At 34.6% G+C, this 18,824-nt stretch overlaps 1 protein-coding gene across 7 annotated transcripts in view; it reads left to right on the top strand.

The window, feature by feature from the left end:
* LOC144434015 (ly6/PLAUR domain-containing protein 6B-like) overlaps positions 1-18,824 on the top strand; it is a 76,428-nt gene that overhangs the window by 54,330 nt on the left and 3,274 nt on the right. For 6 of the 7 annotated variants that reach the window (XM_078122452.1, XM_078122455.1, XM_078122459.1 and 3 more), the window contains 2 exons: positions 16,373-16,546; positions 18,608-18,703. In XM_078122452.1, coding sequence (XP_077978578.1) covers positions 16,414-16,546; positions 18,608-18,703 — 229 coding nt within the window. In that variant the 5' untranslated portion in view covers positions 16,373-16,413. Of the gene's footprint in view, positions 1-9,577; positions 9,713-16,372; positions 16,547-18,607; positions 18,704-18,824 lie in introns of those variants that run through there. The other variant, XM_078122458.1, reaches the window with a different exon arrangement.

The following is an 18,824-nucleotide window of genomic DNA, read 5'->3' on the forward strand; positions in this document are numbered from 1 at the left end:
TTCTATATAATCATAATTCCCTCTAAATTTGACTTTTTTAATACGTCAGATGTATTTCTTCTGAAATCAGCAACTTTTGAGAAGCAAGTAGGATATATCTCAAGGACATAGGAAATGACAAATGACACATTTTTTTGTCATCATAAACTTGTAGTTACTGAAATGTACACAAACAGAGTGAACAAGGACAGTTGAGAGTTCAAAACCAAGGGTATATCTTATCAGTGACTCCTTTATATCAGTGAAGATAATTTACAATGGAATAGATGAGAGTGTGTTGCCCTTGGCATGCCTGGATTTCTATTTTCCATCTTTCGAAATAAGACGTTATTTTCAGAGCTAGATGTCTTGTTCAAAGCTGAGACATACAATGTAGATCCATTCTCGCAAGCCAGGGCATACTTTTCCTTTGACGCAGTTTCACGGCATGTCTTGAAGAGTGTCGTAAATAGACCTGTGGTTTTACAACGATGATGCATGGATATTGTTTATATAAAATTGAAAGGAATTCCTTGTATATTACGAAGAATTCCTTGTATATTTATAGTAGCATTCACTGTAAGCATGGTCATTAATAATCATTTGTGGAGTTGTCACTAATTTTAGTCTTAAGGTCAAGACTACAAGGTTAATTAACTTGACTTGACCCTAAGATTAGACAGATGAAATTTATCATGATCACATGACATGAACCTTTCACTATGAAAAGAATAGAGGGTTTGTATTTTCATGAATAGTTTGTAATTTTCAACACTTTCAAATTATATTTTAATACTATTTCATAAATAAGGACTTTTTCTGTAATTTTAGTCAACAAATTATTGTGATTTGTCTAAAAGTTATGGAAAAGATAAATATTGTTTTGAGTAGTTTCGGAGGGAAAAGTTAATAGGTAAAGTAGTCTGCTACATATTGGATAAACATATCCAGTGTTCTATGTAATTATACATGTAGTATGAAATGGTTTAGTATAAGCTGTCAACATTTTGAAATAACAAGTGTGTCTGTCATAAATGGAGATAAATTTTTTGAGTGGACAAATAACAAAGTCCTGATAAAGTCTAAATTTACATAATTATCAAAACGGTTCTCCATGGCTAAATTAGTATTCAGGTTGTGATTAAATACTTGTTTTCTGTTCAACATTTTGACAAGTACAGCTGATAAAGCTATCATTCTCTGAGGAACTCAGGTCATGTTGTAAGCTGTATGTTTCTGGCATGCATGTTTTGACAACAACAAGAAATTTATCCTCCACTTGAAACTCCCTTTTGACAAGCAGACCATCATAAACATGATCCTCCCACGTGACGTTTCCATCAACAGTTCCTAAACTATCCAGTGTTTGCCGTCTCTAAAGAAAGACATGTTGTTTGTTGCTTCTGATTTGTCCATGACCAAAACACATCTTGTGGAAGCCATCATTCTCCATCTACTACATGTATGTGTGTTTTGAATTTGACTGGGTGGGTATAAAACACATGTATTCTGTAAGTTGCTATGTCAATACTGCTCTACACTGAGTCTGACAGTAATGGCCTCCGTTGGCGCTACTGTAAGCCATTTATTACACCTCCGTCCGTGACTTGGTAGCGACAGTTTAGTTCAAGACCGTTTGACATACACACTTAACATAGCTGAAGTACAGCAGTCCACTGCACTGTCAAGATACATTGTTAGCTGGTCATACCTCCTAGCCCTCATATTATGAATTCAGTATACAAGAATACAAGGGCTAGGAGGTACGACTAGCTAACGGTATCTCGACAGCACAGTGGACAGTAGCCATTCCATTGAAATCTGTAGACCAGTTCTAGATAAGATCTACATGTTTCTGTCCATAATAACATGACAATGTCAAGGATATGTTTGTTTATGTTGGCACTCTATAAATGTATTATTTACCAACTACTAATAGTAGTGGTAGACTACATCAAGTTTGTTCAAACTTTGATACAACCCATAACACCAAAGTAAAGCATTTTCTGTATGTACTACAATCATTTATAGCATCCATATCAAATACAACCCATAACACTGAAGTAAAGCATTTTCTGTATGTCTACAATCATTTATAGCATCCTCATCAAGTGTAAAAGTATACTGTTTCACTTGCTAATTAACCACATTAGAAAGGCCACATGCTGGGCTTGTAAATAAACCAATTGAAAGAGTATACTTTTTCATTTGAGATATGAATGCTACAAACGAGTGTAGTACATACAGAAAGTGCTTTACTTCGGTGGTACTGGTTGTATTTAATTTACCTAGGTTAACTAAAGCAATTATTGCATTATCACAAAACTATATGCAACCACTGAACCGTGTATATTTCCCATGTGAACTTTTAGAAGTATCCAGTGTCCATTCAAATTAGCAAGATTCAAATACTACTATAAGTATAATTCTCTACTGCTAATGGATTGAAAGAGATTTTGTTATGAGAATAAGGGTTGATTACTTGATGATTTGGGTAAGGTTTACAGTTCATTTATTCCAACTCTGTTGATCATATACCAGTTATCTGCAGTCATTCATTGTATTTATACAGAGACTGGTACAGATACAGATAGAGATACAGATACAGATACAGATACAGATACAGATACAGATACAGATACAGATACATGTATAGATACAGATACAGATACATGTATAGATACAGATACAAATACAGATACATGTACAGATACAAATACAGATACAGATACATGCATAGATACAGATACAGATACAGATACAGATACATGTATAGATAGATAGATACAGATACAGATACAGATACAAATACAAATACAGATACATGTATAGATACAGATACAGATACAAATACAGATACATGTATAGATACAGGTATAGGTACAGGTACAGATACAGGTACAGGTATAGGTATAGGTACAGGTACAGGTACAGGTACAGATACAGATACAGGTACATGTATAGATACAGATACAGATACAGATACAGGTACAGATACAGGTATAGGTACAGATACAGATACAGATACAGGTACAGGTATAGATACAGGTACAGATACAGGTACATGTATAGATACAGATACAGGTACAGGTATAGGTACAGATACAGATACAGATACAGGTACATGTATAGATACAGATACAGGTACAGGTATAGGTATAGGTACAGATACAGATACAGGTACAGATACATGTATATATACAGATACAGGTATAGGTACAGATACAGATACAGACACAGGTATAGGCACAGACACAGGTACAGATACAGGTACAGACACATACTATACATGTACAGGTACAGATACAGATACATGTACAGATACAGACAAAGATACAGATACATGTACAGATACAGACAAAGATACAGATACAGGTATATGTACAGACACAGGTACAGACACATACAGACACATGTACAGGTACAGATACATATACAGATACAGACAAAGATACAGATACATGTACAGATACAGGACAGACAGACGAACGGACAGACAGACAGAGACAGACAGAGATACAGATAGAGATACAGAGGAGTTACAGATTGAGAGCCAGTATACAAACTTCAAAGTCTGCAGTACTGTAGATATTTCTGTTATGTCTGTGTGACTATACATAATAGTTTCCTTAGTTAATACATGTTGTACCAGAGTATGTTAAGTTGAAAGTACAGTCGTGACAGCCCATCTAAAGGACTGAGTAGGTACTTGAACCACACAAAGACTAGTAGTGTATTTTCACAGAGTCACTCATCTGTTCTTGCTGTTATTTTCAATACTCCAAGTAGGCTGACCACCTTCTCTGCTGCACACAACACTGCCCTGCCCTCAGGCTAAATTATTGTTCAGGTCATTTCACCTGAAAACTTATCAAATATTGGTGGTAGCAATTACCTGTTGTGGGTTTTTAATCATTGAATTTAGTTCTGCAAGTGATTATCCGACACAATTGGGGTGTTTGTAAAATAAAATGAAATGAGTGCTAGACAATAGAAACTTAGGGTAGACAAACTCTGTGTTGTTGTACTGGTTGTACACATTGGTTTAACAATGATGTCATTGTGACAGCCAGAGGGTCATTTCAGGTAGAGTTCAAAGGTTATCCATGTTATCACTGTAAACCTCATCATGGTAGGGGGTTGTAAAGTTTGACAGTTACTGGTGTGTGAACTTGAAAAAAAAGCCAGAATGGAGTCTGTAAATTTAACCATGATGCTGTAGCTTGCAGGTAATGGTACACCATGAATTGTCCTTTTGGACAAACAACGTAAAGATTGCATGTGTTTAAACAAAGTGATTGCCTGGCTATAAGATGTACTTGTCAGGTCAATGATGTCAGTATAGTTCATGGTTGGTTAATGTGAAAGATTACTGTCAATCAAAATGTCACATGTAAACTTGATCTACTCCCAGTCTCCACTGTGTCCATTCAGCATAGATCTCTACTGTAATGCATGATAATACCCTTGCATTCAGAGCTATGTGAAATACTGCATCTAGCTCAATTCTAATGCAGAAATCAATCCTTATCAATCCTTTCTCATTTCTGTACAAAAAAAAATGCAAGTTTAAGAGCTAAATGTAATTATGATCCCCACTGATAAATAGTACTAATGTGAAAACCTGGGAATGAATTATGGGCCTTTTAAGATCTTGATTTCATAATTATTTGATATCAAACAGCATGAAACAACATAACTTATTCAGTTAGTCTTAAACAAGACACAATTGAAAGTGAAGAAGAACTCAAAGGATTGCCATGGATACTACATAGATATTGGTAATTGATATATCTAGGCAACTGCCAGTACCCAGGAGATGGCACTAATTGGATTACTTCTGCATCATAAATCATGAGTAAATTAAGTAACCGGCAGTTACAGCTCCTGGCCATCATATCAGATAAGTTCATCTCAGGCCATGAGTTGTAATAATTATGTCATAATAAGTATAAGCATAAATCATACCTTATCCTGAATAAATCATTTGTTGTACAACGAACCATGTATCATTTCCCATATGTAATAAATTTACTGTGTGATTTATTTTAGGTGTAATAATTTTAACAGATGTACGTACGGTTTGGAATTTGATTTATGCAGTCTTAGTTTTCGTGACAATGTTTTCACTTTTCTTAATCAAGTACAGATGACATTATAATTATTATAATGATGTGGAATTCTTGTTCAGTTCTGTAGGTTCTACTTTCAAGGCTCTCCATGTTAGATATAGTGTAGAAAATAACTTGTATCGTTTAAAATATAACTAATATAATAATTATAGAAAATGACTACCATCATTTAGAAAATAACTAATGTTGATATTATTTAGAAAAGTATTGACATCATAAGTAAAATACAATATATGTTGTCATCTGTCCTATTAAAAGCAGCGTATCTGAGTATGAAAGTCGTGCTACAATGAATTACGTGAAAAGCTACAAGATAAAACTGCAAGGCTAGGGGAGATACTGCTTGTGTTCAGATATATGAAAAAAGATCATAATTTTTGAAGAACAAATTAGCCTGCAGTTCAATTGATGTCTGTCACTGTGTGCAGTTAGCATTCTTTCCGGTAAAGTTGATGTCTGTGTACAGTTAGCATTCTTTCCAGTAAAGTTGATCTCTGTGTGCAGTTAGCATTGTTTTGAGCTGAGTTCATGTACAGCCCATTTTCAGTTACCATTCACAGGCTCTGTTTGATGCAAACACAGAAACCAGTACAAACTTGCGTATTCTACACTGAGATAGCAAGATAACAATTTCTTGCTACACTTTGTCTAAATGAAATAAACCATTTAAACGTACTGTAACTAGACAACAGACACACAGGCGCCAATGTTTTGACATCTATACTTGATGTCTGCATGATGGCATGTTAGTTCATTTCATTTAGACAAACTATTGCAAGAAACTGTATTCATTCGACCTTGCTGTCTTACAGTGTATCATGTGCAGTTTCTTATTTGTTTCTGCATGGTTGTATCACACAGTGCCTGGTGAATGGTAACTTGAAATGCGCTATATGTGTGCCGCCGTTAGCATTGTTTTCAGGTGTTTTAAGAGCAGTGTCAATTTAAGAATGTTGTAGCAGTCCCAAGGGTTTTTTTGGTCAAGATATAATGACCAGTTAAGTCTGTTAAATCATCAGTAATGGCATGTGTAATGTTAGTTTATTGACTTTAATGATTTATGTTAACATGCATTCAGAATACTTAAACTTAGACATTTGTCCTGGCAAGGTAATGGATATGTACTGGTAGAACACATATGCACATACATACACAAAGACACACACACTCATATATATACATACATACATACATACATACATACATACATACATACATACATACATACATACATATCAAATTCTTTTATTTCCAACTTACATGAACATAGCATGTACAGGTAAAGTATTTACATAATTCCTTTACAGAATACACACACAATACCTTGCAGGAAATCATACTGACTAGTGAACGAGTTTCTCTTGGTCACTTATGACAAACGCACATACATACACATTACATGTGCTACAACATTCTTAAATTGACACTGCTCTTAAAAACCTGAAAACATACATACATACATACATACATACATACATACATACATACATACATACATACATACATACATACATACATACATACATACATACATACATACATACATACATACATACATACATACATACATACATACATACATACATACATACATACACACATACACACACACACAGACAGACATACATACATACATACATACATACATACATACATACATACATACATACATACATACATACATACATACATACATACATTCTCTCTCATGACTTTCTTTCTCTCACGACTCTCTCTCTTACGACTTTCTCTCTCACGACTCTCTCTGTTAGTTCTTTGAAGTCATTAATCTTATTGGTGATGTTATCTGGTTGACTGTCACTGTCACATAAGGAATGACATCATGACATTTAATGACGTCTCAGCTGTCAAAAAGTGTGTCCCAAACCACAGATGGCATCTATTTAAAGGTATCACACAGAGTAAGTCATGATCTTGTCAGTTTTAACAGTGAAAGGCCACATAAATAAGGTTCTCTGTTTTCTGGATAGTATGTTTGTCACCTTGTGAAAGACACATACACAACGTACCATCAATCTTACACCCACGATCACACCCAAAGTAAGTTATAAAATACTAGTGATACTAAAGACATGTACAACTCTATCAATCTTACACTCACACCCAAAATAAGTTATGAAATACTAAAGGATCTTTGTATAGAATGATGGATTGTAGAAGGCTTGACACAATGGTGTACTTAGGTGGAGGGTACAGGTAACCAGGTCACCTAAAGGTCAACATTATGACACAGGAAGGGTTAACTCTATGTAAGAACCCCGACATTATACATGCACTCTGTGACATCTCGCTGGAAATATGTCAATTTCACAATGACATAAATTAACACAGAATGCCATCTGCATCTTCTGATTTGTGAATTTTGTTATCTGTCAATGTAATGTACATTGTAGTTTATATTTACTGGCTGTATATAAGTATAAATGTTAACCTTTTGGAATTTTCCTTCAAAAATTAGCCAGAGAGATCCATATTAGTAGTTTTAGTTGATTTAAAACTATCACAGATGTGCGAAAAGATATTGTCTTTAATTCCGTAACAATTTATGCAGTATTTGGCAACATTTGAAGTTTTTAGTTCTCAGCTTTTCTTTGATTGAATTATCAAATACCTGAACAAGACAATGTACAGTGAAAGATACATATCAGTTTTTCAGATAGTTTATAACTATCAGAGATTAGAGAAATATGTTGTCTTCAACTTTACAAAAAAATGAAAAAAATTTAATGACTTAATTACATGTTGACTTAGATTTTAACATTACATTTATCATGGTGGTTTTACACTCCCAATGTAAAATATGATATCAAACTATTATAGAAAAACTCAATTTTCTCGTGAAATTGTTGTCATGTCAGGTGGTCAAAATAGGTACCAAACCTTGCTGTATATAACAATAGACCCTACAAGAGTGTAAGGTCTATGACATTAGTTCTAATGCCAATGCACAAAAATCCTAATATTTATCACCAACAGTACAATATTGATATGTATATCCAAATATTGCCTAAACAACAGGAAATTGGGGTGACTAAATTCCATGTTTTTCATGAAAAATATCATCCTGCACTTTACTTCAAACCATAAATAGTTGACAATATTGTTTATAATTCAGAGCACTTGTGTAACATTGCCGTAGGAGGGTCAACATGCAACAATTAAATATTTATATATACTGAAAGAATGTATAAGATATTTATGGTTTAGACTTGTAAACTGCTTGGGGGTGTAAACTGAGATTGTCAGAAATTGTATTTCCAGAGAGGTTTTCTCCAGGAAAGGACTATTACTATTTGAAATATTAAATAGGAACAGAATGAATAGCATTGTTATCATATGAAGCTGGAACATACAGATTTGAATATACTCTTTACTGTACAATTAATCATGTTGTATCAAATTGTGGGTTTTTTTGCAAATAAATACCCCTGGTAGAGAGGATTGATTTGGCAGATTTTTTTTAAAAATTCAATATTTAAAAAAAATAAAATTTTTTGGTGATTTATTTGAGTCCTAAATCTCAACTTTACTCCTGCAACAAAATAACATTTGATTCATTTATTCATTTTATTTCCTTTACTATTTTTAGTGTTTCAAGTTTCATCATTTGTTGCGTAAAAATTTTTTGATTTTGTCTCTTCATTCAAGGTTTATTTATTAATACTATGTTGCAGATTTTTTAAAATAGTCCGATTTGAATTTTTCCATGACGTGATGTATGGAATGTCTCTATTTGTGCTTGCTGTTGATATTGACCTTTCTGAATGAGATGATGATGATGATGACGATGACGACGATGACGATGACGATGACGATGATGATGATGATGATGATGATGATGATGATGATCCTTGTACTGCAGTTATTTCTACCTTCTTCTTGTGTAAGGTCTCATCCTCATTTTACCCATCATGCAGTTTAGAAAAGTATGTGAAGTACAACATGAAGGTTAAGTCATTATGTATGCATTAAAAAATTGCAATGAATTTGTTTAGTTTACATGTACATACATGTAGATACACTCACTTTAGTTTAATCTACAGGTATCTCTAAAGTGATTTTGTATGTTGCACAATCATAACTTATCAAACGGATACTGTCATTAGTGTTGCTGTACAGCAGGGGAATCAGGTCCATCCATCGACTAGATAGTGAGATTGTACATTTTAAAACAAAAAAAGGGGGGGTGATATAAATAGTATTTGACAGAGTGCTTACACTACACTGGCTTTCTTCCTGTAAACTCTGACATGACATGATTCCTACCTGAGTTATAGACATAGCATGCCCTCAAGTCATTCTTTCCAAAACCACTAACTAAAACAGCACTTCAACATTTCTGGGCGGAGACTAAATGGTCGCTTGGCAACCAATCCCAGTGACAGCAAATTGGATACATTTCAGTGTATGGATATAATCAGTTTATGCTTGACTTGCATGGTGGCTGGAGCCCTAGAAACTGTTGAGTGTCTTCTGTGTTTATGCTTGACTTGCATGGTGGCTGGAGCCCTAGAAACTGTTGAGTGTCTTCTATGTTTATGCTTGACTTGCATGGTGGCTGGAGCCCTAGAAACTGTTGAGTATGTTCCCCGTTCTCAATGATTTAACAACATTCTAATAATGATTAGTCTGATATGTGAACATCTTAAATGCATTAGGTCTAACAAGGCAGCACCATAAGTGTTCAACACATCGTTATAAGTATTATTTCCACATTCAGTACATCTTATCGTACTTTGAACTTGGCAATCGTGTCCTGTACAGTGTAAAAGTAAGTGTTCACCAGAATTTAGCTTTCTTTAAGTATCAAGAGCATGCCAACATTTTTCAACTATATTTCTGTAACAAGAGAAACAAGGGACCTGCCAGGATTAATGTTGTTTGAATTATTTTAGAAAGTTAGAAGTGTACACACTGTATGAATGACATAAATCTAATACTATCATTACAATTGCCCGTTTTTCTTGGATGTCTTAAACTTAACATGAAATACCTTGTACTGGAGACCGAGTCAAATGTACTCAGTTCGTGCAATATATATTATATACTTTAAAACCTTCGTTGCACAGTTCAACAGATTGTTATCAACATCTCAGTTTCTGTCCTTGAATGTTTTTCCAGTCTAAGCTAACGAGATGACAAAGTAGGGAGCGTGAAATAGGTTTTGCTGACTGAAATATCACTGCTAGGACTAGCTGAAAGATTTGGGTGTGAAACTTTGCACTGATAAATCGCAGGATGTAAAGCTTGAAGTATGTCCTCAATGAAAGGAAGTCACAGCTTGTATTCAAGTCTTAGTCATGTAACATCCATCTAAATCACTCCAGTATACTACTACAAACATACACACATTGGCTCAGCTGTGAGTTGGTTATTGTCTAGTCACAATGTCTATTGTGGATGACTTTTTTCTCTTCTTTTTTTTTGGACGTATATCTGTTCGTTTCATGACATGGTGTTTCCTGGAGGTGAAGTGATCCCTTGATTCACTCTACACCATTCCCAGCATTATCCAGAGATTTCAACCACCACAATTCCCAGACTAATATCACTGTGTTATGAATTATTAATTATGAATATTACTGTATAAAGTTTTGTACACTGTAATGCTTTGTATATGCTGTATACTATAAAATCATCAGGTGGAGACATAGTGCAGTTTTGGTTAGCATTTCGGAATCATTTTTCTATACAGTAATGTCTTAGACTTGTGCAGTACTATATTTTGCAAGATTCACTTGATATTTGTTCCATTTAAACCAGATAATATTAGACATCATGTCTATTTTAACACACATAGATTGTCACTGTAGTGTCTGTCAACGATTCATCTTTGTGTTGTCGGCTGTTTTTTCAAATTCTTTTTTTTTCCATATTTCATTTTCAAAGAGAGAGAAATCTTCAGCAATTTAAAAAGAACAACAACAATTATTGTGCTGGGTGTATCAAATTTCAACATAAGCCTTGGTTGACCCACATCTTTTTTGAAAGTCTAAATGTTTATGAGTATATATAGATGCAGGTCAACAATTATACTTCAAGTTTCAATTCAGATTTAAAAACTTTTCTCAGACATCAAAATTAAACATTTCAGATGAGAGCTAGAAAAGAAAGAGTGGTTTACTGTTTTATCTCTCTTGAGTCTCGTTAAAAAGAACTTCATTACAGAGACCAGATTCATGTTGAGGTGAATGCAGTGTTTGTTTGTATGCCTTGGTTGACAGGATAAATATGTCATGGGAAAAAAGTGGACTAATCTGTGCAGTCTGTCATGTAAGTCATTGTTAATCTGCTTCCATACTTAATTTATTTTTAGTACTTGTAAGGACACAACAGACTGAATAGATTTCATGGGTATAAAATCTAATTTATGGCCACAGTCTGAAAGCATTCTCCTTCAGATACTGGTTAATATGGCAATAATAAATGCCAAGCTTTGATACATGAATCAGAAGGTCTGGGCCAAAGCTGTCGTAATCACTAACTGTATTTTTTCTGACTTCGATGTTTTCAAATGACTATATTTTAATATATAAATAATGTTACTTTGACCTGCATTTTGAGGTCATCAAGTCCAAACCATGTTGTGAAACAGAGGGATGGCATGACAAAGTTTATTTAAAAAATTGATGAAAACAATGGTAGTCCATGGTAGGAAGTGATATAACATAACATTTTCTTCTTCTGTAATATACTCTTGTGAAAGATAATCTTGCATTGGATCCTATAGGGTCATCATACAAGTATCTGCTGTCAGATGTGGAAGGGGGAGGGGTGTCATCTGACAAGTAGACACTAAGTCATTGACAATAACTTTTGCACATTGTATTCAAATGTAATTTGGGCATGATCAGACTTTTCACAATTGTTTGGAAGGGTGATTTAGGACCACATATTGTTTTTGGATGTTACCCCTGACATTCTTTCATTGTGAGCACCTAGTTTAAAATCTATGGTTCACCCAATCAGGTACAGGTAGATACTAAAGTTTGTCTGACTAAATGACTTTCTCTAATTTCTTCCACTATTTGTATACACCAACCCAATCCAAGTTCACTTCTCTTTTTAACGATATAGTACCTAGTAAATCCCCTTTGACAAAAATAGACACACATTAGGGTCGTAATAAAAGACTCGCTAACTGAAAGGGCTAGCCCTGTGGTCTTCATAAAATATATATCATCACACATGTCATCCTTTAACACAGCATAGACTAAGTTGTCATCATCATTTTTGTTAACCTTCACTTTTAGGGACTTTATTTAAATGTTAAGAGATATAGTAAAGTTTATTACTATAGTGAAACATGCATACCAAGACTCATGCTGCTCAACATGAAAATCAGCAAAAAATGAGTTTGTGAAGAAGTATGAATTTTGAATAAGTTTTTGATACCTTACCTTACCTTATACCAAATTATTGCAATATATCATGTGTCTGTGTGTGTATATGTTATACATGAAATATGATGTTACTCTAACTGTTACCATTCTCTCCTGCTGTGAACATGGTGGTTAGCGGGGTCCTTGAAAGCCCTCAATGTATTAATATCAGATGTCACCTTGGATAACTAAACAGTCTGTTTTTCCTTTCCAAGGGGATTCCAAACACATTTGATAGTCCTGTTAGTGGTTGGAGAATGTAAAAGAAACCAAGAGCTGATTTTCTTTTAATCAATTTGTTGTTTGTCCAGACTGGTACTCTGTTATTATAGACATTGCTGATAGTTTGTAACCAACTGGTACACTTGATGAAAAGTCTGTGGAGGAAGGATATTTGTTGTGTTGAAATGCTGCGGCAGAATTAGGCATAGGCTTGCTTTTAAGTTTTATGTTGTATTTTTGATAGATTGATACATCCTATTTGGTGTATCATACAACTGTATAGCCTAGAATCCCTGCCTACCACACCCACATAGTGTGGGTCTGAATGGATCAGAGCACATTTTATACTTGCATTAGCTGGTACCACCCTACACTGTATATATATTACACACTTCAATGAATTATTTCACTTTGTCTGCATTGTTATTGTAACACATCCACTGCATAATTGATCACCTGTACTTACTAGCCTAGATCTTAGTCAAGTCAAACGGATATTTTATCTACTACCCCTCATCACAAGGGAGAGGCAAGAGACAAGGTGCCCACATGACTTTACACGAGGGTACTATACTACCCACTGAGAGATTGAAGAACTACACATTTTGATAAACCATCTTCTTCTCTAAAGATTGTTACAGGATAATTTATTTATTGAAGAACAGGTGCTATAGGTTACCAGCTCTCTGGTGTAAACTTGAAATATGTGTCATAAAACTACCAGGGAGATTGGTGAAACTTTCAAATTAAATGTAAGAAAGACAAAACTGGCAAAGTCATGCTTTTAACAACACTGAGTGAATATTACAGAAATGTACATAGCAAGAAACACCATGCCCATAGCAACAGCACTAATGCCAGGGACTTTTATACTGATGGGTTGTCAAGTGAATGAGCATTAAAAAAAAGCAACATCATTGCAATGTAGTCTATTGTGCTACTATGCCATTGGCATTGGTACTATTTTCAATCTTTCACCTCTTAAACTTTTGCTTTTGTTTTTTTTCAAATATATAGATATGATAGATTTATCAGAACTTTTCAAATAGCATTTGTAACTTGTGATAGATCCAAGACAGTGACTGTACCACACACTTAGAAAAATAAATGATAAAAATCAAGGGAAAGAAATTCAATCTCGGAGTAAAAAGTCAAACTTAAGATATTTCACCTGGAACTTTATTATCTCTGCACATATACTGGTGTCTGGATCAATCCACAAAACTTTCCTGGTGTTTCAAATTTCCATCTCAGTTTCCCCAAATCTTGAGATGATAATTGCATGCCATCTCACTTGGCACCCAAGGTATGTAGTCATTCCAAATATTGGAGTAGATTTCACTGAAAATAATTTGACTTTGTAGGTGGTTGGTATAAAACCAATCTTGAACTGTGAAATGTAAAACAACATAGGACTGGCATAGGGATTGGGGTCAGGACCCAATGTCAAAACATTTTCTTAATGGACATCTAGTGTACATAATATAGATGTGCTGTATCCTATATCATTCTTTCCTTTCAATTATTGAATTCCAGAAGTGGATGTATCAGTGATGTCCCGCAGGAAAAGATAAAATATGAAGTGCTTTTATACTATACCGTACGGGTTATCAATGTGACGTCAATATCTTACCTTTTGAAGTTTTTGCCTTTGACAGCCACATTTCTTCTCATTTCCTCCCCATCCTACTCTAACCCACCCTCACATAATACCCCATTCCCTCATATTTTTATAGTCAAGATTACAAATATATACAATATTGGTAATTGCACAGTCAACATGCAAGTCCTGCATAAACATTGTATTCTGAAGAGGTTTTTTTCTGTCATGAATTATCAAGAACCATTCTAATTATGGTATCAGTTGTGTCAAAATTGACAGTAATTACAGACTTGCACAGTAAGAATTCAAGATAAACACAGAGTAAAATCTCAAGTGTTGTTTTAGCTATTGTAGAAGTCAACTTATCAAAACCAAAATGTCTCCAGTGGAGACAGAATTGACATGTCTTTTTATGGGGTGACACTAGTACAAAGTTTGCAACATCTACACCGATCCTAACAACAAAATGTAAACGGAAATACATCCCAATATTAATACCTGAGGGATTTTGTAGGTATATAATATGTATCTGTACAGCAGATAAAAGTGACATCTCCTGAAACATGTACAGGAATTCTCATCGTAACTAAGTAACATGTGAAGTTTGCAGACTTAGGGTCAACATGAGTTAATACAGACACTTATATAATATTACACAGATTGGTTTTTTAAGGAATCCATACAAAAAGATTGGTTTTCTACTTTGAAATATATGAAATTACAGCAAAGTGGAGATATGAAAATGAAATATTATTCACCTCTTTTTATGAGTACATGTGGAAAACCAATTTCCAATGCATTTTTATGCAAATGGCAATAAAGTTATATTATTATATTATTATTATATATTTCATATTATTATTATATTATTCCCCAATTTACAACTGCTATGCGATATTTTCAGCTTTGACTGTCAGTGGTTCATTATTGAGTTTTCCTCCACACAATCCATTTGAAGACTTGACAGTTATTTAGTTGTAAACTGTAATCAGAAATACAGTGATGACTTACAGTGAATGACAGTGACAGTCTAATAGTACTAACTAAATACATAGCTTAGGAAATCAATGCAACATTTCATGGACAGCTGGTTATACGGTTACATCAATTTTACACTACATATATGTCATGACTGGGAAAAAACTACACACATAATCTAAAGATGTGTGATAGATTAGATTTTTGTGATTGATGGTGACATTATCCTAATTTTCAATGGATATAGAATGAAAGCTTATAACTGTTCATTGGTCCAAATATGAAATCTTTCTCTAATATGTTATATGATGTGCTCTGATATGGTACACTGTGCAAACCAGAGCATTATATTTGTCTCCTGAGGCAACAAAAAAAGTCAACTGATGTTTGTACATGGTGTGCCGTTTCCACTGAGAAGAGTGTGATTTTAAACAGTGTAATGTTAGAGCATCATAATGATAAGAATTCAGATTATACACCCATACAATTTAATGTAAGATATACCATGTACCACTTCAAGATCAGTATAGCGTGTACACAGTGTGACAATAAAAATAATGTGTTGATGATCTCATTCATAATAGAGACTGCAATGAATTGTATTGGAGTTTAGGAAGTAGGCAGACTGTGCCACTATAGGTATGTGCTAAGGGGTAATACCTATGACATGCTTACAGCACAGTGTTGGTAAGGGCAGTATGATTATATAATGTTAATGTTATTATTTTGTATAATACTTTCCCATTACTAGTATTACCCTTGGCATGCATGGATCTGTACCGATGCAACACCCCCTTTATATTTGGTCAACTCCCTTGGTAGCATAAATTTTTAAATTTTATTTTTGTAAAGTGACTAGGATTAAACTATTCACATTTCAGATTTCAGTCTCTATCCTACCAGGTCCCCAATTATACAGCTGCTTTGACTGGGGCGTAATCGTGGTTCAATTCAGCCACTCTAACCATTCACCCATCATGACTCCACAATCTTACTATTGTGTATTTTTTTCACCTGTTTTATTTATATATGGTTGTTTTTTTTGTATATTGCAGACAAGATTCCATGTAAAGAACAGTGAGCCCAAGATGTTAGGATGAGAACCCAGTGGAAGGACATCTTAACTCAGACAGTGTTATTAACTTGTCTACTTTGTCTCAGTTCTTGTACTATAACAATAAGTGATCCAACCATCTTGACTGGACTTATACCTTCATATGATGAGGATTGTAAGTTGATATACTTATTTGATAGTCTCAGTTTCCCAGACTCTCGTTCGTTGAGGGCTAAACCCACCTAGCCAGAGTCTGGGCTATTTACGTTGCCAACTATTGTAAGGAGCAACATGGCCGCTGTCAAGAGCTGTGACAGTTGCTTTTAGGAACTCTGCTTATACTTGATAGAAATCATCATATAAACATTTTGAAAATTGTCTTTGTCAGGAGATACATCAAAATACTCTTAGCAACAGTTGCTACCATGTGATTTTACTACAGAGGTCATGTTATGGGTTAGCCTCTCTGAGCAGCCATTTTGTACCAATCACTGATGTTGTAATGACTCTCCACCCCAGCAGGAAGTCTGGGTAACTGACACTAACACCAAAGCTAGACTACAAGATACATTGTAACACTCCATCCTCACATCAGTCTGTAAGTTCAGACTGATGCAGTGATACAACACATTATACATTACTTCCTTAGCAAATCACAATAGTGATGCTTTCAAATAAACTCAGCATGAAAAAAAATTAATCAGAAAAAGTTATATTGAGTCTGACAAAATATTCAAAGAAATATTAATATAATCATTTTGACAATAATTCCAAACTCGGAGCGTAAATAATTTACCTAATATATTTCAGCGTAATTACTCAACTGTTATTGTGTACCAAGCAAGGAAATAATGTTTGTCATTGCATTGATTCTAATTCAGTTTCTCTGTGAAATTCGTTCATTCATTCCAGTTTCAAACAGCTCTCTTCTTACTAACTGCAAATTGAGCAAAGTACTGAATTATAGGAAGTTGTCTTTCATATGTTGGTGTACATATACATTGTTTAAAACAATTTGTAATGTGGAAAACTTATTTGTTGAGTAGAACATAATGATATCTTTGCTAAATGAGTAAGGCAACATGTGTATGGCACGGAAAGGCAAACTAGAGTCAGGATTAATGTTTTTTCTTGTGTTGTAATCCTTCAAATACTACAATACAGCTGTCCTAAGAGGGGGGTGACTTATACTATACTCTTAAGAAATGGTTTCTCAGTAAATCATCAGACTTATCTTCTCGATTTCAAGCGCCACTGGAAACATTCACTGAAGAACATTGAACAATGTCAAGTCTCTTGCTAGCTTATTACTTGTACAGGAAGGGCATAGTTTAGTGATTCACTGATAAGAACAGTTGATCCAGTAGTATACCAGCCACCCTTGTTTAATGTAGCCAGTACTACTTCAAACTGTCTACAGCAGTCAAGCCCTGGGGCTGAAATACTAAACATTTTGTAGTCCTATTTCCATTAGAGGATGAACAGTTTGAAGGTTTGTGGTATGATTGTGGCATTTGACACCAGACTGTGTGGCCTGGGGAGATGACCAGTAATTGTTTGGCTTCATCCACAAGACCTTGTCAGTCCCATTAACTTTTCACAAAATCAGTGATGTGTTTATTCTACAATATTCTGTGATAGCATAACCTGAATCTGTTGTTGCTGTTGGCATCTGTAGAGTAATGCATGGTGGCATCACAGTCCATGCATCTTTAAAATGTTTCATTCATTGGCATGCTATCCTCCAGTAGTTTGACAAATATTACTATGGCAACCATACCGATGGCTAACTAAAGACAGATCCTTCCATATTTTATTTACTGCATTTCACTCCTTATCATGGGTTTTCTTATCTTAAAAGTGTGATGACTACCTTCTCTTGAGAAAATTTGAAATCTCCTTGATCAAATTTAACAAGATAGTGTTGAAAATGATATTCAGCTGTGTCACTTTAATAATACAAGTGCTGTTGAGAAGTGCACAGAAAACATTGTTTTACCACATTTAATCTCTATGGTCACAATGGGTCTGTAGTTAGTAGCCTAGAGACTAGCCAATGGGTTTGAATCTAAAGATCTCTTTACCCCATGTTAAGAGAGATCTTGAGATTTGAAGACACCACAGCCCCTAGACTAGTACTAGTAGTTAGTGACTTGAAAATCATGATTGTAAACAAGATACAGTGACAGGAAAAATATGTGATACTATAACTTTGTTTTGTTTATTTTCCCCACAGCGGTACCATTTCCTAATGCACTGAAATGTTATGTTTGTAGAGGTCCAAACAATACAAGCTGTATGGCTGATGTCGTCAATGCATTCTGTCCACAGGGTAAGTAACATTTCCAGTGACTTGTGGAGAACTGTATCCAGATGATACAAATCAGGTTTATGCTAGGGAGTCTTATCTCCCTAGCTTGAATACAAATGTGTGAAAAGGCAGTCTGCTGTTC

Source organism: Glandiceps talaboti, chromosome 4 (assembly GCF_964340395.1).
Source record: "Glandiceps talaboti chromosome 4, keGlaTala1.1, whole genome shotgun sequence".
NCBI classification, from domain to species: Eukaryota; Metazoa; Hemichordata; class Enteropneusta; family Spengelidae; genus Glandiceps; species Glandiceps talaboti.